This window comes from Crocodylus siamensis, chromosome 5 (assembly GCF_052110815.1).
Source record: "Crocodylus siamensis isolate JL-2025a chromosome 5, ASM5211081v1, whole genome shotgun sequence".
NCBI lineage: Eukaryota > Metazoa > Chordata > Crocodylia > Crocodylidae > Crocodylus > Crocodylus siamensis.
In genome coordinates, this window is record NC_143399.1 from 42,359,506 (window position 1) to 42,386,126 (window position 26,621).

Below are 26,621 nucleotides of genomic sequence, written 5' to 3' on the forward strand. Positions count from 1 at the left end.
GGAGAGACTGGAAATGCCAGGCCTCGCTCGGGAGGGGGAGAAGAGAGGGCAGCCCGCGTATGGCTGTGTTTTAACCACTGGTTTCTCACAAAAATCAGCTGCCTTTTCACGTCCCCATTCTGGATGTGCGTGGGGGGGGGCACAGCTCTAGGCCCACCCCAGACACCAGAGTGGAAGCGCTGGTGACACGTCCCCCTCACGGGCGGGGCTGGGCTGTCACGCAGCGGCGGGGAGGAAGCGCGCGGCGGGCTGGGGGAGGGGAGGGGAGGGGAGGGGAAGCGGGGCGGTCCCGTGAGGAGCGCGGAGCCGGCCGTGTCCCTCCGCGCGGGCCGGGTCAGGCCGGGCTGGGGCGGGCCACGGAGCTCAGATCCGTCCGCGCGGGCAGGCGGCGGCAGCAGCGGCGGGGGCTCGTTTGGGCCGCGCGTGGCGATGCCCCGGGGCACGTGGGGGCCGGGCCCGGCGCTCGGGGCGCTGCTGGCGCTGGCACTGGCGCTGAGCCGCGGGGACCCCGCTGCTGGTGAGTGGCCTCCTCCCGCCCCCTCCACGGGGGCGGCGCGGAGTGGGTTGCGGACCTATAAAAATCAAGAGAGGGTTGCGAGGGGGGTGCCGTGGTCCCCGCCGCGTTTGGCAGGGCACGGGGCTGCTAGAAACAAAAGGGAGAAAGTCTTCAAGGGTTTTTTATTGGGGAGGGGTGGGCGGAAGGGGGTGATATTTTTTCGTTGAATTAGATGTTACTTTTAAGGCCCGAAATAAGCCTGGCACACGAGATACACGCTGGTCGTGCTGAATCGTGGCTCCGGCAGGGAAACTGGGATCTGGGGTTAAGGAACCTGGTACTGAGCTGGGTTCCTAGTGGAAATGAAGTGGGTCCGTGCATGCTCGGATTGGATCAGAGGCCTTGAACCACCCAGGCTGGTGCCCTGGGAAGTTCAAAGTGGTTGAAGGAAACTCTGGGGTAAAAGACTCTAATGACTTCCCTTAGCTAAGTGACTTAAACATATGACAAAGACTAATGAACAATTAAACTGGACTCTCTTGTTGTTTTGACAACATGCTTTTGTAAAGGATCAGTTGAAAGGTTGAGCTTTCAGTTTGGAAGTGATAGGAAAAGGCAGCAGAGTGTGCGCGCGCGTGTGTGGGGGGTAAGTTCTATAATATAACTTGATACATGAACAAAATAAAGACAGCTGTCTAACTTTCTTCATTGGTCTTTCTAGCTGAAGGTTAAAAATGGCACTGAAAGAATTGGGCCCCGAGAAGCACAAAGCTGCATCCTCCCTTTGAGGAAGCAGCTCTGTCTGCTTAAAAGAGACAGACAGGTTGCTTAAAATTGCATTGACTCTTTTAAGTGCTCCATATGTTTAGTAAATAGCTAAGGTGTAATCCTCGCAAACAGGTTTGTAGATCTGAAGACATCAGTGTTTCAGCATCATAATATTACTTTCTTGGGACTGATGCCAGAGGTGAGTTTAACCTGTGTTTTGGTCAGGGTGGAGCTTCTGTCATTTTAAAATTCAGGGATGCTGATGATTTCATCTCTCTTCTTCAAAGCCTTCTTTGGTGGCCTAACGTATTGATAGCCTTGCAGTACCTTAAAACTTTGTCCCTGACTAGAGACAGGACTTCTGAACTTCTCCTTCCTTTATTGCTGTCCTGACAGGTGCCTTGTTATATTGATGATCTATGACAGATTAAATGAGTGGAGGAGAGTAGGGCATAGGCACACAAACTGAGGTGAGGGAGGGAAGGGCTCTGGGGCATGTCAGCTGCTCTGTGTTAGTTCCTTGCATACATACTCTAGTCTTGTGGTAAGAAAGCTAACCCCTAGAAACTCACCTTTCATTTACTGCCATAGTAAGGTCATGCATATGGGCACTTACCACAGAGCAGCTGATGACAATAAAATCTTTCCTTCCTTCCTTTACTTCATGGTAACCTGTTCTTATGCCTATGCCTGAAGGCACTGGTGGTAAGGATTAAGTTTAGGACTTGACCAGTTGTGGCATGGAGACTTTTTAGCAATTTTATGCTGTGGTGAGGAGTGAAAGTGTCTGCAAAGTTTTGAAACGGTTGGTATTTGCTTGTCAGAAGAGAATTTCCTTTGCTTTGTGGATAACTCACTCTAAAAATCAGACTACTTTTATCTTGCTTAGTGGTTGTAAAGACTTTTCCAATTACCACTGTTCCTAAACCTCTTTTTCTGAGAGAAGTTGAAGGTTGAAGAAAACATCTTCCTGGCATCATCAGGTGTCATCTGACATCCTAGATCAGTGGAGGCCATCCTTTTTGGCAGGCTTGCCACAGATTGGTGCTGCACCCTCCCCAGGTGCCACTTTGATCCCTTTCCTCTACCCAATCTGCTGCTGCTCTGCTTTCTGCCCTGTCCTCCTTGCTTGATATAGAATCATAGAACTGGAAGGGACCTGTAAGATCATCAAATCCAGTCCCCTGCCATGGGCAGGAAGTTATTGAGCTCAGACAAGCTCAACAAGGTGCCTGTCCAGCTTCATCTTGAACACCTCCAAGGGGGGTGACTATACCACCTCTGCTGAGAGTGTTCCAGATTCTCGTGACCCTTACAGAGAAAAAGTTTTTTCTTATGTCTAGCCTGAATTTACCCTCTATTACCTTATGCCCATTGGTCCTCATCCTCCCTTGAGGTGCCTTCCTGAAGAGTTGCTCACCTAGATCTTGATGCTCACCCTGACGTACTTGTAGGCAGCTATCAAATCAAGTACATACACCATACCCTGCTCTGCTTTCTGCGCCCTGCCCTACCTACCACTGTTCCCTCCCTTATCTGTTGCATGTCACACACAGAGGCTGTGTGTGCCACTTGTGGCACATGTGCCTCAAGTTGTCCACCACTGCCCTAGACCATAGAATCATAGATGTGTCAAACCAGCTTTAGGTCAGGGCATGCTATGGATGTGAAGCTTGCATTATTGGTTAGACCTCTTCCCAGTGATAGGAAAAGGTTAATTGTCAATTATGTTGCTTCACATTTATCATCAGCTCACCATACTGTTGGTTTCCCATAAAGGGTTCTTGGAAGTGAAGTGCAGTTGAATTGCTTTTATTTTTTCCTTTCATCACAATTCCAAAGAATACTTCTTAGACACGTTTCACTGTCTTAATTTTTCTTGTGCAAGGAACCTCTGGTTTATGACGTCAGCCTTGTTGCTCAAATGCATGTGATACTGCTTCATGAAGTAGCTGCTACAAGTTGGACTGTTCAGCTCTGCTTTTTTATACTACTTAAGTCAGGGGTGGGCAAAATGTAGCTGGGAGGCAGGATGCGGCCTGCCAGGTCATTGTGTCTGGCCCATGGGGCCCCTAAAAAATTTAGAAAATTAATATTTACATGCCCCTGGCTGCCTATCATGTGGCCCTCGATGGCTTGCCAAAACTCAGTAAGTGGCCCTCTATCCAAAATAATTGCCCTGTCCCTGACTTAAGTGGTGTGGTGATTCACTTTTCCAGTTTCAATGACTGTCTACAGGGAGTCTCAATTCTATAAAAGACTCAAGTGCAGAGAACAGAGGTGGGCCAGGAAGAGCGTATGCTCTTTCTATCAAGGAGATATTTCTGATAATTGCCACTGGTGTCCAGAGTTTGGGGCCCTCTTTAATCTTCTTTAATGAAAAAACAATAAGCATTCATTACTTTCTTTTTTTCTTGTGTAAGAGAAATTGAATCATGTATCTCTTAGAGGATAGACTCTGACACAGTTTTCAATGTCTGTTACTGTTAGATTGGACTATTAACAGTACACTTTTCTTGGGTTTTCTGCAGGGGAAATCTTCACATAATGTGAACATATTAGTCCTCTTCCTCAGTAAGAATGTGGTATAGGGGATATTTCCTTGCTTTTTAAGGCTAAATTGACTACCTACTTGCTTCCAGATAAATCGTTGAAATCCAGAACCCTACAAGCTTTGGCCCCCAGCGCCATGTATCTTTTTCTTCTTTTGAGTAGCTTAAATCAACAAGGACATTTAGGATTGCTGTCCTGAGACCTGAATGCTTGGAAAAGGTTTTGAACACATTATCCTGTGGAATCCTATGGAAGATAGAGATAAAGTATTCTTGTTTAGGGAGGGTTGGTAGCCAATAGTTTTTGAATCTCTTTAGTGGGATGAGAGAATTTTTGTCAACCTTGGGATTTTTTTAAATGTGAGCTGTCTGTAAATCACTGACGTTGTATGAATCAATTGGCATTTTTCTTTAATCTGAGCCAGTCCTGTGCTGCTTCTCTGTTTTTTGAAAATAGCATTCATGTTTTGAAAGGGAATAGTCACTGGGGTTTCAAGACTGAGGCTGAATTTTCTAGCTAAAATCATAGTGTAAAACTAATGCTGCAGTGGTTTTATTGATCTTGAGAAATCTGGGATTTGGATGCAAACTGGTGGTTTGTGAAATTAGTAGGCAGTAAAAGGACAACCATAGAATTTGGTATAGTTGCATCTTTTGGATTTGGGACTTTTATTTAAAAACAAAAACAAGCAGACACTATTTTTGGAGGAATGTAACTCCCGTCCCTTGTCTTTCAAGTTTGGGCTGTTGGCTAAGATCCACCAATCCAAAGAATGTGGTGTGGCAGTGATTGCTAATTTTGAGGCATTGCTCCTTTTTCCTCAGGGCATTTTAAGGGTATGTCACCCATGCTGAAAAAAGGGAGCCTGCTTTTCCAAGCGTCAATATTAAAAAGCCCTTTTGTAAGTTGTACTTTTAGGCTGTATGAGCTCATTCTAAGGTCATCTTGCCAACAAGAGTCAAGTCTGTGTAAGGGGAACATCTTGTCAAAGCCTATCTGGAAGGAACAATGCCTACTACCAAATCTTAAATCTTACTAAGTACACAGTTGTCTGAGAGCTCCAGAATAATCAAGCATTCTGTTCAGAGAAAGCTCTATTTCTAGACCACATGTCCATTTTTGTACTGTGTAGGAGCATAAAGATGAAAGCTGAGCTCTGTATCTCAGGAGAATATTGTTTTCTGCTGTTTGTTCTACACAGGAAGTCTTAGTCCTATTTCTGTGACATCACTGTTAGTTACTATGGAAGCAGTGCTGATGACAAGGCTTGGCTTATGGCTTTTGCAGGCATAGAAACTCCTAAATCCTCTTTAATCTGAACATTAGTGGTGAAGTGACAGAAAACTTAAGAAAGCAACACAAGCACAGTTGTTTCCATAACGCATGTTTTTTCCAAGTTTCCATAGAAACATGCATATCTCTTTGGTTCTTTAAGCATTTTAAGTGAAATTTTGGTGTCTTAATGAGGCTACTTTGTTAAAAGCTTTTTTCTTCCCTCACCCCTCCACTCCTAACCAAATGCATTGTGTTGGAACTTCGATTTTTAAAGGATCTATTTGCTTTGTCTGTTAACTAAACATTTTCAGTCTAAAAATTATGGGAAGGCTGGGAGGAATGGCTGAGAGTAAATTTAGAATATGACCTGTTGACAAGAGGTTGAACTTCAGTACTGCATATGTCTTTGTCAGTAGTTCATTGTATATTGTAATTTCAGTGTTATAGCTTGTTCTTTATATCTGATAAAGGAATTACTGTTGGTTTCTTTGTGCGACAAACATTCAGGAAGCCACTCCGGTAGATAAAGCAAAAGGTTATCATAACCGCTGAGATGCGTTGCATAAATTCATAAAAATCCAAGGTTTCAGTCTCTTCAGAGGCAGAACAGAGTGGGAAATGACTTGGATCTGTGCACCTGATGTTTAGGACGGTTTTTGTCATAATGTGCGCTGCAAGGGGAAACGGCAGACAGCCTTGGGAGGAGCTGTTCTTGGAGGTTTTCATTTCATAACCAAAGGAATGATCAGCTGGATCCAAATCATCTAGTTTCTTTTGATCTGTGTCTGAGTTTTCCAGTGTTTCTCAGGAGGCACTGGACACTCTTTTTAGACTTCGAGAGAAGGTAGAGAGAACAGAACACTCTTGGTGCTTGTATTCAGAGTCTCTTTTCAAGGGACCTATAAATGAAAGCTTCTGGGAATGCCCAAGTACTGAAATGTTTGATTTGAGTTTGCTGACTGAGATTAGTTCCATAGACAGTGACTGCATTGTTTGAGTTGGGGACAAAAATACCTTAATTCCAGCTTTGAAATCTGGGCAAGCAGTCTCCAGTTCTGCTTTCAGGAGGCCAAAATGATAGGTTTTTACTAGTTCCTGACTATTTAGGCTTTTTGATTGGAGAAGAAAGCTGTGGTGAGAGGATAGGCGATATAGGACTTGAGGTCTTGCTTTGTGGAACCAGCCTGTACTCTATAAAATGTAGTCAGAAGTTCATTCCTTGGGCTCTTGAATCCTGTGAGAGCCATGGAGGCATTTTTGCCCGTGCAAATTTTCTGCTTCTCTTGGGGTGATTATTTTAAAAGATTCATAACAGTTTGAGCTTTGCTACACGCCAAGGCATATACTCTTGCTGTCCTGTTATGAAGTCAAGACAATTGATCAGGTGTTTTTTTTCCATAGAATTCTGGGCTCTTTCTCTTCTCCTAGAAAGGTCATGGAGTTAGCTCTGTTCCTTCCCACCTCTGAGGCTTTTTCAATTGAGGAACCTATATCTGTGTAATTTAGTTCAGGCTTTTTGTAAAATACCTGTCTTGCAAAACAAAATGTTTAAAGAGCACTGGCTCACATGGCAATGGTTAACCTTCCTTCTTTTTGGAAGGTACAAGCGGGCCTTAGCAAAGAGGAGTGTGAGCAAGACTGGACTGTCTGATCTCAATTTGTAAGGCACTGTACTGTGCCGCACATGGTGTGCTACAAATGGTAGAGTGGGTTTCTTGCCTCTAAAGCAGTATAGTCCAACAGCAGCACAGAATCCAGCAAAGCCTTAAGGGTGGTCGCTTGAGGATGGCTGTGGGTATTTTTCATACCTGATTTCTGGTTTCTTGCTGATTTTTAGCAAGGTGAGCTTTAGATGGTGGTCAAGTTTTGTACATGACACTGTGATGGGCCAGGAAAATCAGAACTGTCTGAGGGAGGATTGTTCTGGTATGTTAAGTGAGCTTCTAAAGATTTATTTTAAAGAAACTGAGCTAGTGCTGTTTGTTGCTTTAAGATATAAAAATAACTGAAGTTATTAGAATCTCCATCACTAGAAGTTTTAAGAGCAGGTTAGACAAATATTCAGATGAGATGGGTTTAGACAAGGATGATCCTGCCTGAGAAGGGGGGTGGACTGGACGATCTCTTAAAGTCAGTGCCATTTTTCTGTGATCCTATGACTTTTTTTTTGTTTTGTTTAAACCTGTAGTGTTCTGCTTCTGTTTACTTAAGTCGGTTGGCCTCCATCTTGTTGAAAGAGCTATGGGTGGTCTTGGGGATTTTGTGAGCTCTTACTAGCTAGTTTGAAGGGGCTAAATCTTTAATGTTTTGAGTAAATAAAGCCTTTATGAGTCATTGAAGTTCTCTTTGAGAACAAAAGCTGAGTTCAATCACTTGGGGTAAAAAAGCTTTTCCCTTTAAAAAAACAACAACTGTCATTTATATATTAACATAAAATGTTTTCTTCTTAAGTGCATACCCTAGAGCCTGAAAGAAAAGGCTATGCCCTTTTCAGAGCATGCAGTTATCCACACAAAATGTGGATTCCCATTTACTACAAGAACAACCTGTGCTAAACTCTTTTCTGGTTCATTTATGAGGCTGCTTATGATTTTTGTTCTTTGACTGAAGGATTTCCCATATGTTTCATCTCCATGTTCCTCCTGTTTAGGGATTGGTCCTTCTCCAGAAATGAGCTATCTTGCATCTGGCAACTATCTGTAATTGTGTTTATCAATGGGTCTTTCCCAGAGTCAATAACCTACTTTAAATCGTAGTGTCATAGACTCATTATGGTGTTTGTGGGTTGCCTAACTAGTTATTTTATTTTGCTTGTGGTTTGCTTCCAAAATTCTATTATCTATAGGGCATTCTCACCATTTAGAGACGACAGTGTTTGCTATAAAGAGATCTGAGAGGGAGAGAATAAAGAGGTTCTGATCACAATAGCAGCTGAACAACAGTGCCCCTGCCCCCTGCCTCCCCCTGCCACCCCTATTTATTCTTGGCGTATTAGCTTCAGTATATTCTGTAATTTTTTCCAGAGGCAGTTTATAGCTGGAGACTTATGTATAAAACTTCTGAATTCTACATCCATCTCTCCAGCCTTAAATTATGCCATGTTTTGTTTGCATTTGTGTTGCTGCTTCTTTTTTCTTAATCTATTGACAAGGACTTTTATTATTCCCAAAATGATTCTCTTTCAGTTGTCTCTGAGGCCACTTTCAGGTTCTTTTTAGGTATGGCATTATGTTGTCCTCTGAAGACCTTTTCCTCTTATCAGCTGTACTCTGACTCTCATGACTCTTGATGTTAATTCTCTATTTCTCTTAGTCTTCCAGCCTAGAAAGAGCCAGAACTTTTCATGTAAAAATGCAGAAATATATAATATAAACAAATGACAGTTTTCAGGCTGTCTTTTTTTACCATTATAATGAAGCAAGAAGGGACACAAACTCAACTTTCTTTTTTCCTTGTGGACTACCTTTAAGCTTGCTTGTCACTCATTCCAATACAATTGCAGCTAAATTATTACACACATACTAGAGCATCTGTCCTGCAGAAGAGGGCTGTCTGAGCACTTGCTGTTCCTTGTTAGTAACATTATCCCATGCTGCTATGTCAGGGTTGCTAATTTCTTTTTCTCTCTAATAACCTTGGAGGGTACTTGATATGCAGATTAGAACTCTCCTGGCTGAGAGCTTTCATGTGGAAAGCTATGTCTTCACAGGGGCAGTGTGGGATATTGCTTTGGCATTGTCCCTAATCCCATTCCATTTACAGATGAAACTCTTGCATGAGTTTGTTTTTAACCCTGCAGGCTTTCCTGTGGGTATAGACTAGAGACTGAACGCTGCTTTCAGTCAAGCTGTAACCCTGTAGCAAAAGCCTCCTTTGCACTGAGGATGCAAGTTAAACCACTTGATCTTTGACAGCCCTCCAGTTTCATAGTTGGTAGGGTCAGAAGGGACCTGAGCAGATCATCAAATCTGACCTCCTGCCACGGCAGGAAAGAGTACTGGGGTCAAACAACCCCAGCAAGGTGTTCATTTAGCTTTCTCTTAAAGACCCCCAGGGTTGGAGCCAGGACCACTTCTCTTGGAAGTTGGTTCCAGATCCTAGCCACCTTGACAGTGAAGTAGCACCTCCTGATGTCTAGTCTAAATCTACCCTCTGCCAGCTTGCGACGGTTTTTTCTAGTCACTCCTGGTAGTGCTTGGGGAACAGGGACTCCCCCAGTGCCTGCTAGTCCCCTCTGACTAGTTTGTAAAGGGTCACTAGATCCCCCCTCAGCCTTCTCTTCTGGAGGCTGAACAGGTTCAGGTCCCGTAGCCTCTCCTTGTAGAGCCTGCCCTGCTGCCCCCTGATCATATGAGTGGCCCTCCTCTGGACCCTCTCTATGTTGTCCACATCCCTCTTGAAGTGCAGCACCCAGAACTGGATGCAGTACTCCAGCTGCGGCCTGACCAGTGCCACATAGAGGGGGAGGATCACCTCCCTGGACCTGTTTGAGATGCATCTGTGGATGCATGACAAGGTGTGGTTGGCCTTCCTGACCGCGTCCCCACACTGCCCGCCCATGTTCATCTTGGCATCAGTAATGACTCCAAGATCGTTTTCTGCCTCTGCACTGACGAGAAGGGAGTTCCCCAGCCTGTAGGTATGCTGCTGGTTCTTCCTCCCCAGGTGCCTCACCTTGCACTTGTCAGTGTTGAAACCCATCCTATTCTCATCCGCCCACCCTGTAACCTGTCTAGGTCCGACTGCAGCCTATTCCTCCCTTCTAGCGTGCCTACTTCTCCCACATCTTAGTGTTGTCTGCAGATTTGAACAGGGTGCTTTTTACCCCCTCGTCAAAGTCACCGATGAAGATGTTGAACAGTGCGGGCCCGAGGACCGAGCCCTGGGGGACCCCACTGCCCACATCCCTCCAGGTTGAATAGGACCCATCCACCACCACTCTGGGTGCGGCCCTCCAGGCAGCTAGTGACCCATTTGACTGTGTGGGTGTCGACTCCACAGTCCGCTAGTGTTTTAATGAGAATGGGGTAAGAGGCAGTGTCAAAGGCCTTCCTGAAGTCCAGAAAGACTACGTCCACTGCTACCCCTGCGTCTAAGGAATTGGTGACTTGGTTGTAGAAGGCCACCAGGTTTGTCTGACAGGACCTGCCTCTAATGAACCCGTGTTGATTGCCCCCAAGCATAACCTCCCCTGCTGGCCCCTCGTGGACATGCGCCAGGATAATTCTCTCAAAAAGCTTACCCAGGATTGAGGTAAGCCTAAGTGGCCTATAGCTTCCTGGGTCCTCCTTCCTCCCTTTTTTGAAAATGGGAACCACACTGTTCCTTTTCCAGTCCTCTTGGTGCCATGCCAGAGCACCATGCGTGCTCATAAAGCCATGCCAGGGGTCCCGGAATGACCTCTGCTAATTCCCTCACCACTCTGGGGTGGAGATTGTCAGGACCTGCTGATTTAAATACATCCAGTCCCTCCAGAAGTTCCCTGACTAGATCCTCACTGACCCTAGGCCTGAGTGCGCCTCACCTAGGGCTTACAGGGGCCCCAGTGGGAGGGGTGACCCAGTCCCTGCTCAGGAAAATGGAGGCAAAGAAATTGTGAAATAGGTTAGCTTTGTTTGGTGTGACGACCACATTTCCTAGTGTGTCTTGCAGAGGCCCCACGTTACCTGGTACCTTCTTTTTACCTCCTATGTATTTAAAAAAGGACTTCTTCTTGTCCTCGATCTGGGTAGCTAGTCCCAGTTCCATCTCCGCCTTGGCCTTCCTGACCACCCCCGTACAGCCCTGAGCAACCAAGGTATAGTTCTCCCTTACAGTGTCTTCCCATAACTCCTAGCATGCATTTGCAATGACAGGTTCTCTCACAGTTTGATGGGAAAGAATCCTAGAACAGATCAGGTTACCGTAGCACAGAGAGCTCTGGGATGCATCTCTACAAGTCCTAGTGACGTGCAGGTGAATGCTGCACCTGTAATTTTTTTTATTGGAGTTTCAGAACAGCAGAGACTCCCGATGCCTGACGAAAAGTAACTGCGCCCAAAAACTTGCTAAGAACTTTTTTCCAGATACTCAGTTGGTCTAATAAAAGATATCACATCTACTCAAAGGACCTTGTACCTGTAAGAACTCAGGAGCTCTAGTTTGTCTTGGCACTGTAGTTGCTTATATCCAGGCTAGATGGGTGCTAGTCACACATGTTGACTCTGCAGTCAAGACACCTAATGAAAACAGATTTTCCTGACAAATGTGAAGAAAAGGAAACCATTGGCAGTCTGCATGGATGTGCTGAGGCTTATTTTAAAGAGTTTTCAGGTTTAAGAGGCAATTCACATTTATACTAATTTATAAGGGTGTTGGGAGGTCATTCTGAGACATAAGGATTAAGGATAGTTAACAGCATGACTCGGAAAGGCTTGTCTGCTCCATTGGTTCTGCGTGCAAGCTCTGGAGGGGGTCTGATCAGTCTTTTTAATTTATCCGAAGAGGAAAAAAAAATTTTTCCTTGATGTTTTGCATATAAAATATTTTATGTTAACAAAATGTTAAACATGGCCTGAATGTGCTGTTTAATGTGGATTTAATAAAACTGGAAGCTCTGCTTTGATTCTTTTTTGGCCCTTGTGCATAGCTCGTTAGGGTAGAATAGAAGTAACTTTGTAGTTAAATTGCTAAAACCTACTATGAAATACGTGAAGGTATGCTTTGCATATAAACAACTTAATTTTTCTGTGAGAGCTAGAACTTCCAATTCCCCTTGTGCTCACAAAAAGTTGCTGATAGGGTAAACTATTCACTCTTTTTTCTTAAAGGGTTCATATTTCAACAATAAATGTCCTTAATGTACCTGGAAAAATTATCTCATTTACATTTGATCATGTGTTTTTGCTTAGTCTTTTTAGATCATTTTAATTATCCAAGCTGAAGAAAGCACAAAAAAGTGGCCAGTTTCAGTTTGGTTAGTTTCTTCCACTTTTAGATCATTAAGCCCTATGTAGAATTAGGTACTTGTGGGCAATTTGCATAGCTGTTAAAAATGGGCACAGGTTTTCTTTGTGGTTTAATGACCTGCTAGACAGAAGTTCAAGGCAACCTAGTTTGCCAGAAAACAAGATGGGAATTAATCATTATTCTGAGATACCCTCTCTCCTGTACTACTGTTTGGGCTGGTAAACTGGGCCAAAGGCTGTTTCGCTTGCTGTCATCGTAAGCTTCAGCTTTTTCCTTGTGTTGCTGCTGTACTCTGCTTCAGTAATCCATGGGATATTTGCTGAAATCTGCCACCCTCTTATTTCCTTCCTCTTGGCCTTGCTGAGTGATGCTACTGCAAAATGAGACTTTGTAGCTTGTGTAGCAAAAGTGTAACTAGGGTTTGGCCACTAACAAAGTCAACTAGCTACTCAGAGCTGCTAACAGCAACAGGCCTTCAAAGAGAATACAGAAATCTATTTGAAGACATTGGTTTAAAGCAGAGGTCTGCAAATTTTAGGACTGTTGGGCTGCAATAAGGCAGCTTGATCTGAGACAGACTGGCACTTACCTGTGACCTGACTGCCATAGAATTCCTCTGTTGTTGAAATGCTGTTGGTAACTAGGCTTTGTGGGCCAAATGAAGTAGCAAGTAAAGCTGATAACCCGCAGCCATACGTTGCTAAGAGCCCAATTCAACAAGGTTTTGGAGCCGGGGGACCTGCTTTAATGGATCTTAGTTCGGAATCAGCTGCAGCTTCAGCTCCAGTTCTCTCTCCATGTCTTGCTCCAACTGTGCTGCTACCACTGTTCCCCACTACCTAGGTGAAGCCCTCTATCACCAGAATGGTTCAGAAGCCTCCTGCCTCCTCAGGCCAGATAAAATGGTTCTGCCAGCTGGATACAGCCCACAAGCCATATATTGTCAACCCTGGTGTAAAGAAAATGGTTCAGATCTTCTGATTTGCCCTTGTTATTGCCCTTATCTTTATGGGAAGAGTGAATATTCAAGCACGCAGAGGTGGTGAGATGCAGTATGTCTTCCTGGCTTAGTCTGTTAAAATTTGGGAATGTGTTCTCATACTATTCGGAAGGTAATGGAGAAACATAGTGGGGGATGTCTCTGAATTGTAACTTGCCTGTTTGGGTTTCTAAAAACACTTTACAATTAAAAGCAGAGCTAACCCAGTCTAACGGTTGTCGTGGAAATGCTTGGACTGCTGCTTTAATAACGTTACAGACCCACTCTTGGGGGCTGGTGGAATGAGAGTTTATTATGTAGGTATTTAGGATGTGACTGGTCAGGGGAGGAATAATTAGGGGGCAGGTGTGAAGAATAATCTGTCTAAGCATTTTTTTGGTGACTGCTTGAAAATGATTGTGTAAAGTCTTGTGTTTCTGCTCCTGTTGCCTAGTAACTCTGACCTCAGGTTATCTTAAGGGGCTCCAAGTGGAATTTTGTTCATTTCCTGAGTGCTGAGCAGAGCCTGGACTGCCCAAGTACCCGGTTTTCAGAAATCAAGTTAACAGGAAACAGGCATTCACATATTCTGAGAAATAGTAACGCTGTGTCTCTACGTTATTGGATTTAATTCTATTTTCTTCTCTTGCAGTTGCAAGTATATAGTATTTCTACAGACCTGGTAGAGGAAACAACTTAATAACAGGTTCATCAGTTGTTGAGAAATAGCCTTTCAAGTCCTGGAAGTGTGACAGCAGTCCTCTCAGTGTTTGTATCATCACTAGACAGAAGTGGGTCTGGATGTTGAGAAGCTTTAGTGGCTTGATACTTCTGCCCTTTTTGCTTTGTGAGGGAGCCCACCAACTCCACTTTGTAATTCATGTCCAGAGTTTAGATCTTGGTGCTGGCTTGTGCTAGAACTTTCCACCTCTATTTTTTACCTTAATTGTGTTATTCGTGAAGGCAGGTGTTTGCTTCACTTACATGATAGTAATCCAGAGAAATCCAGATAAGATAAATAGAATTGTTCAGGATTTGGTACAAATCAGTAAAAATAAAAAATGGGAAATAAGGGGCCATCTACCCTACAGCATCTAGAACACATGAGTGGGCAGATCATAACAGTACTGGAGGAGGTGACTCTCTTGTTACTGATGTTCCTGCAGGCCTCTGCCCAGCTCAGTTGTATTAAGCATTTACAAACACAGAGTAGGGACTGTCTCACTGTAACCTTTCAGTCTAAATCATTGTTTTTTCAATCTTGTTAGACTTGAGGGGATAGGCTCCCTGTAGAAAATGCCAGCTCTTAGCTGTCACTCAGTTTTTTGGCTACGGAAAAATAATAGAGCAATTCTTCTGTTTCAGAGAACTCAGAAAGACCAAAGCATGTTGGAATGTTTCAGGCACTATGTCTTTGGGCTTACCCTGTGAATCATGTGAATGTGCTTGCAAACATAACAGTGCTAATATTGTGTGGCACCTTTAAAAGTAAGCAAAGGTGCCACAGGATGTTACAGCACAATCGTTGAGAATCACTGGTCTAAGTAGACAAAAGTTGGCAGTGCGTATCTGGGGATGAGGGCAGGAACAGAATCACAGGGATGAGTGACCTGCTCAAGATGTATTCTGGAGGCAAGTGGCAAATCTCCTGACTTGATTAAATGTTACCCTGTAGACCAGGGATCAGCAATGTTTTGGTAATGTGGGCTTTTTTGTGCCCTGACCCTACCCACAGGCTGCAGGTCTCTGCCCCTTGGATCAACCAGATTGCCTGCACTTGACCTCTACAGTGAGGGTAAGGACAGATGTAACAGAGGAGTTTGCTGTGGGCAGCAAAGCCCAACACAGCTCTTTGTCGCTATTCCCTCTGTGAGCCTGGACCTTTGCAGGATCGATCAGCCATCTTCATAGGCCAGATCCAGCTCATGGATCAGTGGTTGCTGACCCCTGCTGTAGACAATACTTTGATGCCTCATTAAAATGTGCTGAGAGAGTCTGAATTCATCCTACAGAATGGCTTTTCCCTGTGTATTTTTACTATAAGTATCATTCTGTAATAACCGCCTGCACTTGTTTATTCCTTAACCATAACCCTATCTGACATATTGGCTGTTATGTTGCATCCATTTGTAGATTAATATGAAGAACTGGCAGCAAATATTCTGTATTTAATGCAGGTGTCCCTGGAGGCTGTATTTATTTATTTATTTAGAGGCAAAGATTTATGTAGGTATATTTGATTGGACCAAGGGCATGGTTGGGATAGACTTAAGCTTTTGAATGCAGCCTAAATTAAAAAATATGTTAATGATGATCTGGTATATTATTGGTATTTTTTTTCTTTCAGCCTTACAATGTCTGGATATTTCTAAGCCTTGTGTCAATGAGGGAAAGTGCTTCTCATATCCCAATGGCACTGGATTTTGCAGGTAAGTCATTTTTACTTTAAACATCACTTCACCTATCCTCTGCTTTTCAGTCAAGGTTATTGAGCTTTAAGGAAATGAAGCAAAGGCTGTGATTGTGTTTAGGCCCAGTATGAATTTTTGCTTGGTACAGAGTCTTTGACCTTATTTGAATTGTAGGGTTGCATACCTGCAGAAGAACAGGAAAGGAAATGGAAAGATTTATCACACACTTTTCTTTGCACCGAATATAACTTCCAATCTTACTCTGGTTTTCCTCTGAGCATCTTCTGAGTGGCCTTTCCTATTTGGGCAAAATGTCTGTGGAATAGAGGTTGGGCTTCCTGGCTAGAAGCACTCTAAGAATGACAGTGCCACATTTCTCCTGCCTTTGGGAGAGCCTTTTGATGATGTGAAGCAATGAGCATTCGATAGTCTATTGGGCTGTATTAATAGGAGTGTTTCTTGGAAGTTAAGGAGAATGATTCTTCTGCTGTTCCCCTTTGGCAGTGGTGAGGGCTCACATGGAGGATGTTGTCCAGTTTCAGGCACTGTGCTTCAAGAAAGATAGGGACAACTTTGAAGAATCCAGTGGAAAATAGTAAAAATGATTACAGGTCTTCAAATATGATTTATAAGGAAGCGTTGGAAGAATGGGATTTTTTTTAGTGTGGGGGAAGAGAAAACTGAGAGGGGATTTGATAAATCTTCCAAGACTGAAGGTTGGTTATAAAGAGGATTGGTGATTGACTGTTCTCTGTGGCCGTGGGGGACAGGATGAGAAGTAACAACCTTAAAATGCAGCAGGGGAAATGGTGGATATTCAGAAGAATGTGTTCACTTTGAGGATGGCTAAGCATTGGAACCGGCTACCTAGAGAGGTTGTGGAATCTCCATCCTGGGAAGTTTTTAAGAACAGGTTAGAAAAATACATGGATAAGATTTGGTTTAGAATGGAGCTACTCCTGCCTTAGACAGATAATTGGACTAGTTGGCCTTCTGAAGTCCCTTTCAGCCTTGCCTTTCTCTTATTCTGTAAATACTGTGGGGTTGGTCCACTTTAGGGAAATTGGTAATGCAGTGGTTTTTTTTCAGCTGGTTTTCCCTAATTTGAAATACCTTATTTGTTTATTTGTTTTTCTGAGGTTCTTCTTAGTCTTGGACACTGGCAGGTTCATATTTTGTGCTGAACAAGGAATAGAGGCTTTGAAGCAGATCAGTCTTCTGAGTAAACTTCTAACCTACTACAGGGTGGGGACTTTTGAGGGCAGATCTTACTCCCCTTCCTGGCAATTGGCTTTATTTACAACTGGAATTTTAAAACATAAAATCCAGTCCAAATATTGGTTATTTTCAGGGTTCTTCTTCCCCCAGCCTCTGTCGTGCTGCTGCTTTATCTGTGTGGTTAACAAGCAACGCAGAGCAGTGAGTCACAGAAACCCATTTAGTTTTTAGTAGAGTTTTTTCTGGCAAATGCAGACAGCCTTGGTATAACTATAACTTCACATTCCTGGTGCCTGGAAAACCTGTATGCAGAAATTTGTAGCGTCTGAAAATTGACACTACAGCTGTTTCAATACAGTTCACTTTCTGGTAGGTTACCTTAATACCAACAATGATTAGAGAACTTTTTAAAGGCAAACTTAAATGCTGCCTAAGCAAGTAGTGCAAATGCTTTTTAATTTGCAAGTGTCAACTTTCCACTTGCTTGGAGTAAAAGGATTTTTCAAGCCTTGTTTATTTCATTAATGCTAGTTATGCCATTCTGTAGCATGCTGAAATCCTCTTTCCCCGTGGTGCTTACATTCTTCAAATATTTGTGGATTATGTCCCACTTACTTAACTTAGCTAAGGAACAGCTCTGCTTACTTAGCTCTATTCCTGGTTATTTGGTACCTCAAAATGAATACAACCTTTGCTGAAATGACATCCTGAGACCTCTGTTGGGTTGCCTTTTCACATCCAGCCCCGATGGCAGTGGGCTGGATTGATTATAAATCTTTGGAGCCAACCTTATTTGGCAGGTGTGCCACAAATTGGCTCCACTCCCTCCCCAAGTGCCACTCTGATCCTGTTCCTTTGCCTAATCTACTACTCTTCTTTCTGCTCCCAGCCCCCATGCTCCCTGCCTGGTTTGCTGCTTTGCTTTCAGCTTCCTGCCCTGTCTGCTGCTGTGCTGCCTGGCCCCTCCCTGATCTGCCATGTGCCAGGCACAGGGGCTACCCATGTTGCTTGGCCACTCCTGATATAAATCAGGGTGAAAGTGGAATTCCTACATTGAAAGAATCTATTTTAATGCACCTTTTCCATTTGTATTTAAGTTATATTTCTAAAGAAGGGTGTGTTCTTATTTGTTGATAGATTCATTAAGCTGCATAAATTTATCACTAATAGAACCCTCATGCCAGATTTGGTATGTCTTGCTGTGACATAGGACTTTACATTATAGACATTTGTCTAAGCAATTATATCGATTGATGCTTTCAGAATCCTGTTAATTTCACATTTTAGTATGTTAAGAAATGATCAGGTATACCTTATTTATTTACTGGTTAATTAACTTTTTACTTTCATTCACTGTCAAGCAACTGTGTTATGATGACAAATCTGGTGTAATTAAACACCCAAAATAGCAGGTAACATTTATTTTTTATTAAACAAAACAGTCCTAAGTGAGTTGGGTACATAAAGTTTTCTTACCAAAACATGTTCCAAATTTTTTACAGGAGAATGGTTTATGGAAGAGGTGGAGAGGAATAACTATAGTCAGTGAATTAGATTCTCTCAGGATAGCTTAGGAAAAATTTCCAGTGTGTCTTTCTGAAAGTGACTGAGACTTGTATTTCTAATCACCAAAGTCTCTTGAAAATTAGAAGATTTCCAGAGTTGGGTAGTTCTTCCAAGTGCTAAAACTGGTACATCTCAGGCTCTACCTCCTCATTATTATTTATAGACTGGAAGAGAAACAAGTTTTCCTGCTTCTCCAACTCCCAGTCAGCTTCTCATCCTTTTTGAAAGTTCAGTTTGAAAGAGGAATGAATATGAAATATATATTTTTCTGTCTGCAAGAGGCTTCTTCTGCTGTGCAAAGATGGCTTGTGCCCTTTGCTGACTTTGCCAGTCTCTTGTACTTAGCAACACCCTCCCTGCCTCCCCTACAGATGAAGCCCTTAATACAGTGCATGGCCTACTCTCCCACATTTATGAAACTTGATCTCCAAAGCAAAAGGTTTTCTCCTGATTTTTTTTCTTTATATTGAAACATGCAGGGGATTTCTCAAAGTTTTGCTAGGAGTGCGCAGATTTCAGCGTTTTTTAATTTACATTTTCATGAGGTTATAATAAAGTTAAGTCTTAACACATGCGTTAAAATCAAATTAATTTTTTAACAAGTTTTTTTTCTTAAAAGAGAAAACTCTCTGAGTTAAATAACAAAATAAAAAAATCTCTCTTAAAAATATATTATTTTTAAATAACAGATTTTTTTTACTCGCCCTATGTGGCACTGCAGGGTAATACTTAATTTGCTAGTCCCTGGTGCTTGTTAGTCTCACCCCCTCCGCCTCCCACTTACTGCTTCCCAGATTTCTCCTTTCCATTGCTTGATATAACCAGCCCCAGATGTATGTGCTCCATTTTTTTGAAGCTGAAGCTCTTTCTCTTCCTTTCCCATGTCTGTTTAAATAACTTCTTGTTTCTGTCTCATGACTGGTGTCTGCATCTCCTCCCACATAACACCAATTTGTAAATTCATTACTTTGCTATCTCTATGTGTAGATCATAACAAAGATATTTAATAAGACAGATCAGAATGTTGGAGCCTCTTTTTCCTGCTATAGGTTTCTTCTCCCACTTTTATATGTTCCTGTTACCTCTGTCCTTGACTGTGCTACATCTTAACCGGTTTTCAGTGCACCTAGTGACTTTTAGTCTGGCATTCTCATTTTTTTAAGACACTGATGCCATTGGTGTTATCCAAGCGTTAATCAAGTTTCCATTTGTCCACTACCTTTGTAGTGCTATCAGTCATGTGAGGGTGAGCACCCATTAGTTTAAAATTTGCCTGTGTGCAATAGTGGCTGGCTGTGATGGCAGTTTTGACTGTCCATTTGAAACACGTAGCCTAGAACAGTTTATTCTCTTGCTGCTGCTTTCCTAGCTCCTGAGAACAGCTTTTTGCAGGTCATAAGTCATCCCTTGCTCTTATTTGCAGTTTGTTCCTTGTCTAGGACTTCTGGGGAAACTGAAAAGACACAGTGTAAGCCAGTGGTCTCCAACTTTTTTGATCACTCACCCCTACCAGTAAAAAATGTTTGAGCAAGCACCCCCAATATATATATGTTTGTTTATTTATAAATTATATACATGTACTACTCAGTGTAACACTGTACAAAGTTTGCAGACCACTGTACTACTGTACCTCCGCGTTGTGGAACTCCCACTCTTCCCTCAGGATACCTCGCGTACCGTACGTGACACATGACTGTCTGACATATGGACCGAGTGAGGGCGCCAGTGTCAATCCATATATTAAATATTAGTAAAGATTAATTTCTTTCTTATTTTCTTAGATAAAAAATAAATATAAATAGAAGTTCTAATATTTTCTTCCTGCACCCCAATGGATTGTCTTGCACACCCCCTGGGGTGCGCGCACCCCACTTTGGAGACCACTGGTGTAAGCTATGCAGGTGTCACAGATTACCCCTGCACCCTCCTCAAGTGCCACTCTGATTGCCTTCTCCTGCATTCTCTGCTTTCAGCTCCCTGCCTAATTTGTTATTCTGCTTTCTGCTTCCTTCCTTCCCTTTTGTACCCTGCCTGATTTGTTGCTTTTCTTTCTGCTTCCTGCCCTATCTGCTGTTGTGCTGTCTGTCCCATCCCCAATCTTCATGCAGAGGCTGCCCATGCCACTTACAGTATCCATACTGCAAGTTAGCAACCCCTTGGTCATGCACTGAGTTTCTGGGTCCAGCTAAAACTTTCTAATTTTTTTGCAGTAAGGAAAGAAGTGTGGAAGAAAAGTCAGTCCTTTAAAGTGGAATTTCCGTGATGCTTCTTAGCATCCTGTTTTCCTCTGCACTCGGTATGGGGAACTTTTAGTGGGGGAACTTTCCTGTCTAGTGTTTCAGCATAAATGTTGTTTTTCTGAAATTGCTACAGCTGCAGGAATAGAATATTGTGTTCAGGAAACTGAGCTTTCTTAGCTTTTAGCTGTCCAGCATGGCTTACTAGTTAGGCAAATCCCCCCCACTTTAGTTTGTTTGTTTATTTTTCTTCCTGAGGTTTCTTCAGTGCTTCCTTTGTCTGGCAGCATGTTACTATGAAAGGCGCTCTTCCTCTTTTTGGAACTCCTCTCAGCAATGCTGTTTGTTCCAATATGTGATCAAACTAACCTGCTTAACTTTGCTGTCTCTTGGAGTAAATGAACAGCTGGAACAGAAGCCTGTATGTCAGAGAGAGCTGTACCCCAAGTGAGAATGGGTTTAGATGAGGAGGCTGATAAACATTACTGCTAATCTAAATGCCTGGCAAGGCAGCAAGGAAATGACAGCTTAACAATGAAACCACTTTCTTTATCTGAGGGGTAGTTCTGTGTTATCCATATCCTGCTTAAAAATGAAAACATGACTCTCAGGTAGAAGATGCTCCTGCCTGGTGCTTCTGAGTGATAGTTCTCACATGGAGGGGAAGGGCCTGAAAAGAAAGCCTGAGCTGGATCTTGATTTTCTATCCCTTTCATGCTCTTTGGACTGGTGTGCACCCCCCTTGCCCCTTGGGGAGCTCTTTTCCCTCGGTGCTTGCCCTGGCCTATGCCAGGTTTTCTCATGGCACTGTTTGATAGAGATCTTGACTTTCTCTGATGTAGATAACTCCACAGCCCTGCTTCTGTTTGTGAGCAAGGTTTGGTTTCCTCCTTTCAAAAATGTCCCAGTAAGTTTCTTCAAAGATTAGATACAAGACAAGTTTTCTTAAGTGGATTTTGTTACTACGCTAGAAAGAAAGGAAACTGTGAAATAGTAAGCTGTAGGCCTTATTCATGGAGTTGTTCAGAACCGAAAGCCTTAGACCCCAGAGTAAGAAAACTGTTTTCAGGAGCCTTATAGAAGATGGATGCATTGTGCTGCATTCCTGTAGTGCTTTGTACAGTGAGGTCCCTATCCTCCAAGGCCATTAATGTTATGACAGTAGGGAATGTTTTCAGATTCTTGATACTTTTTTCTTTAGTTGGCTGGTCAAGGTCAATCTGGGAATGATTTGGTTCCAGATTGCTAGTTGGTGTTGGGCTTTTTTGCCTTCTGAAGCATCAGGGATTTTGCCTCTTCCCAGAAGAGGGAACACCAGAGACAGTTGACTGGTCCTGGTGATTAGTACAGGGAATCTTTTTAGGTCGGTATTTGTTGTTCACAATGTCAGGATCATACTGATTATCAGATGCACAGCAGGAAGGAATTTTATCCCAAGTCAGAACGGTAAGGAACTGGATAGGATGTTTGCTGTCCCCTGCAGCACGGTGCTTAGAGTCATCTTGGTAGGTCTTGCCTAAAACAGTTCCTCACCTGATAGAGGCATTGGTGCTGCCTTTGTCTCTCCTGTCTTCAGCTTGTGATACACAATAGCTTAGTTTCCCACCAGGGATCAAAATGCTTCAGTGTAATGTCATGGGGCACAATGTTGGAGTACCTGGGTCTAATTGAATGGCCTTTCATATATAGGAGGTCAGAGTAGATGACCTAAGATTCCCTTCTTAGTCGTCAGCTCTACGGAGCTACGCATTTTTTGCCTTTTCAGTTGTAGGCTCCTGCTTTTTCCCCTCAAGTTCTTTGTGACAAACCAGCAACTGAAGATGGAGGAGGATGAAAACTCATTCCCTCGCTCAGGTCCTTTCAGATCTGAGCAAGCTTCAGCTTTGTCCAAGGGTATCTTTTTGATCCCCATTTCTGCCTCTGTTGCTGAGATGTTGTAGGGCCTACTCCCTTATAGCACTTTGTGTCTGCCATCTTTGTACTTCTGACTTGTGAATCACTAGGCATCTGACAGTTGCACTTGATGGTGGCCATCAAATTATTGCAGTTTCTGGCAGGTCTGTTGAGGATGTTGGGGGAACAAGTCTGCCCTTTTACTAGAAGCTGCTTGGCTGGGCCAAACACAACAGCTATCTGCAGCATGAAGAACACCCCTTTGCTTTGAGAAGGGTGAGATCTCAGCCCAGGTATACCAGAACTTGGCCTTTCTCTTGTCTAAGGAGCTGTAGCCCACTCTGCAAGGCAGAAATGGAGTGTCACTGGAGATAAGAGCCCATGGAGGCCCTCTTACTTGCAGTCTGGTGACATGAAGCAGTTTCAGGAGTCTGCCAGGGAACTGGAGTAGTGCTGCAACAGGTTGAAGAACCAACGGAGCCTCCTGGAGGCAGATGGCAGCCTGCTAAGGGGCAGGCAGAGAATTTAGGGAGCTGGGACCTGTCTTTTGGCACATACTGTGCATTCTACTTTTAATTTTTAACTTGCAGAAGTTGCACATTACAGGTGGGCAAAGCAGTCTAGAGCCCAGAGAATGGACCCAAAGCCACCTTTTAACTTATGTTTTCTAACCAGTCTGTATTTGGGAGTGTAGGTTTTATCACACCTAAAGACTTTGAAGTGCAATAGCAGCCACAGGCTTCTCGTCACACTCAGTGCAATGTCATCAGTTCCAAACACGTCCTGCTACCCCCAGACCCTGATTCCAAATGTTGTCTGGCTCTGAGTTCTGCCCTGGATGAGCTTTGGAACGAGGTGGGAGGTGCTGAAGTTTACTGTTTCACGTAAGTAAAAGCTTAGGAGGCAGCACAGTTTTTATCTGAGCACAAAGCTAAAGCTTCCCCAGAGACTTCTGTTCCCATTATTTCTCTGCATTTGTATAACTGTTGTGGCCTAAGAACTCACTAGGCTACATGTGACTGAAACACCACACATCAATGCAATCCTTTCTTACAAGACATTCTCATCTAACTGAAAAATTGATGGAAACCTTGAGGCATAAGAAATAGCAAGGAAAAAGCTGGCCAGAGATTTCTGTCCTCCCTCCTGAGAGGAAGTGTAGGTGTGGGAGTCAGAACTCCAGAGCCAGAAGGAAGTCTGGTTACAATCTGCCCCACAATATTTGAGGCCCTTCTCACGTTCTTCATTGAGCCTACTTTTTCATCCTCTTTGGATAATGCTCCAATGAAAGTGAAGGGGATGTTGGGAGGGGAGCAAGGCAAGTAGGAGATTTCTCCCTTCGTATTTTAGATTAGAACCATATGCTGCCTTCTGTGCTGTCCCTGATGATATCATTGAGCCTGAAATGGGAAACTCCCATTGAAAACAAAACATCTGGGAAGACTAGCTGCAGCAGTCAAGGTATAGACTGACTTGGTGATTGTACCTAAAATGAACATTTCTGGTGAAGAACACCTGTTTCCATGGAAAGGTTGCCTCTTTCCAAGAACCCTGCAGAAAAGGGATAAATTGAGGAGAGGCTTCAAAGCAGTCTGGCACCACAACTGCTTTGGTAGCAGCAACAGCTCTCTGTGTCTTGACAGTTCTGTTTGAGGCATTGTCATTGTCCACATCGTGAATCTAGTGCTGTGACTGCGTCTGATTAAGTAACTATTTTGTCTGTTGAGGGGAAGCATCTACTGTAAAACTTGCTGAGAGGCTGCACTGTGACGCTGTGCACAGCAACTGCAGACTGGAGCTGCAAGTTAGAGGCACAAAAAAAAAGTGTGGGGGGGTTAAGTTAAGCTCTGACTAAAGTATTTGTGCTGGAAAGTAGCCCAGAGGGAGTAAAGGAGAAGTTTTAATTGGAACCAGCTGCAAGGCTGCTGCAGCCCACAAGACATTTTCCCAGTTCATATGCTCTGTAGCTTTCAAAAAATGATGATTTGAATCGGATTGTGTGTGAAATACATTCTTAGAAGATTAAGTTTTTGCTGGACAAGGCTAAAAAAGCTCATGTGCGTCATGAAAGTGCCAGGACAAACTTCATCTTCCTGAGAGTTAGATGGACTAAGGAGAAACAGTGGCTTTTATTTGAAAAGGGTTTTATTTCCTGTTCTGTGCCTATCATCTTGGGGCTGACACAAGCTGCTACAATTTTAAGCAGCTCTGTAGACAAGTGGCTTATTTTATTTTGTAGAGAACTTGAAATAGCAAATCAGAAGGAGAATGAGGAGGGGAGCTGGTGGCTGGTGTGGCTGCTGAGTCTAGTCTGTGCAGAGGATAATCTGACCCTTATAAAAGCTTGATTTGGAGCCAGATTTTCAGTGCTGGCGTCTATTTTTGTGGGCATATTTTGTGCCCAAAATGAATTTTGTGCAAATATTTCCAATTCTGCTTGCACTAGCATTTAGATGTTAATTGGTAGTAGTTGTGCCCACAAATGGGGTTGGCATGAGGCCTGGCTGAAAAATCTGGTCCTTAGCTTTTTATAGTTCTCTAACTGTCAAAAAGGGCAAAATCAGGTGACTATGTGGAACTGCGGACTTAACCAGGAGGAATGCTAAATTAGATGTGGAAGGGTTATATTTTTGCTTCACCCATCCCTGTTCCTGTGGTAAGATCATTCTTTGTGGTATGTTCCCTAGTGTTTTGTCCAGTTTAGACGTAAAGCGTCTGAGCGAGGGACATTCTTTACTACTTCCTGTGGGGCACTGTTCTATGGACCTCATTCAGTTTTTTATGATTTGTTCCACTAACTTCGGAGACTAGTCTGGTTCTAGAAAGAGTGAAACAAACCCTATTCTATGTCACTCCAGGAGGACAAAATATTATATTTTGGGCTCTGTTATTCATGGTGATTATAACCTCTTTCCTTGGGAGGGCAGAAATTAGCTTGCCTTTTTTTTGAGAGGCAGTGGCTAGGACTTTTTCCTGAAGTTATCTCCTGAATAAAGGCAGTGTATTTTAAATACTGGATTAACTGTAACGTTTTTGGATATGAAATTATAAAGAAGGTAATGGGAATGTATTGTGAGAGTTGGTTGTTCTGCATCGTTCAGCTGCCTTGATTGTTAAGTATAGTGGTGGTGGTCTGACTAGGAACCATCAGTGATAAAGATGTCCTTTTAAAGGTTGAATTTTTGGGGTGTATGGAGAAAATAGTGTTGGGTGACTATTCATTTGCCTGAAAGTTGTCCGAAGTGGGGTACTGCAGAGTTCTGTTTAGTTGCTACTTTTCCTCAATAGTTAGATGAGAGTTAGTGAAGTGATATGGATTCTGGTTCCCCATTTGTGAAGGCAGTTCAGCTCTGTGCATCTTTCTTCTGATGCAGTTGCTGTGAAGAACCAGGCCAGTGTCTTTCGCACTGGATTTTGAAAGGGGGTTATCTTGTTCTTTCAAATGCCACTGATAATGATGGGTGTAATAAAGCCAAGCAAAGCTAGGATGACTGCAGACAATTAAGAGTTTGCTGGTCTTCTGTGACTCCAGTTCAGTTTGGTCTGACTGCATCACTGTCTACTTACTGATGCTGAGAAATGTTGCTTCATATGTGTACCTAGTTTGGAGGTTGCAGCCTTGTTATCTAGGTTTGCTCTGACCAGAGTTAGACAATACATGAACACAAAAGCATACACTGAGTACAGGCTCATTTTCCATCCTTTGTGACAAAGGATTCCTGACCCAGTGATGGGATAACATTTTAGGATACTCGTATGCAGTTTTGCAGGTGGCATGTAATTACTTGTACTGGTTTCCAGTTTGTTTCTGGGGACAATTTTTGGTGTTTAATTTAACCCATAAAACTTTTAACTGGCATGAGCCTTGGATGCATGAGACTGCCTCTCATATGGTGATCCCACAATTGGATGCTACCTCAATTCTGGGATGCAAGGCTGAGCATAATAAAGGGCAGTGAAGATTTACAAATTGTAAGTGTTGTAGAAGCTATCACAGCTTTTGGTAAGTTGTTCCCATCGTTAAATATCCTCACTGTAAGAAAAAAAAAAAAAAGCAAACACTCCTCCTTCCCCCCACCCCCAACCAAGCAAACAAAATAAAGCAAAAAAATCGACACAAAAAATGCACCATATTTGTAGTCTGAATTTGTCTAGTTTCAATGTCTAGTTGTTAGATATTTTTATCACTTTACTTGACAGATTGAAGACTGTTTACAAATTATTTCCCTATGTAGGTATTTACACACTATGCTGAAGTCCCTTAGCCTTGTCTGTAT

General features: G+C 43.1%; 1 protein-coding gene across 1 annotated transcript in view; it reads left to right on the forward strand.

The window, feature by feature from the left end:
* Positions 1-288: 288 nt before the first annotated feature.
* The window catches only part of NOTCH2 (notch receptor 2), a 128,292-nt gene continuing 101,959 nt past the window's right edge, over positions 289-26,621 (forward strand). The window contains exons 1-2 of the mRNA XM_090049474.1: positions 289-517; positions 15,367-15,448. Coding sequence (XP_089905600.1) covers positions 430-517; positions 15,367-15,448 — 170 coding nt within the window. The 5' untranslated portion in view covers positions 289-429. The remainder of the gene's footprint in view (positions 518-15,366; positions 15,449-26,621) is intronic.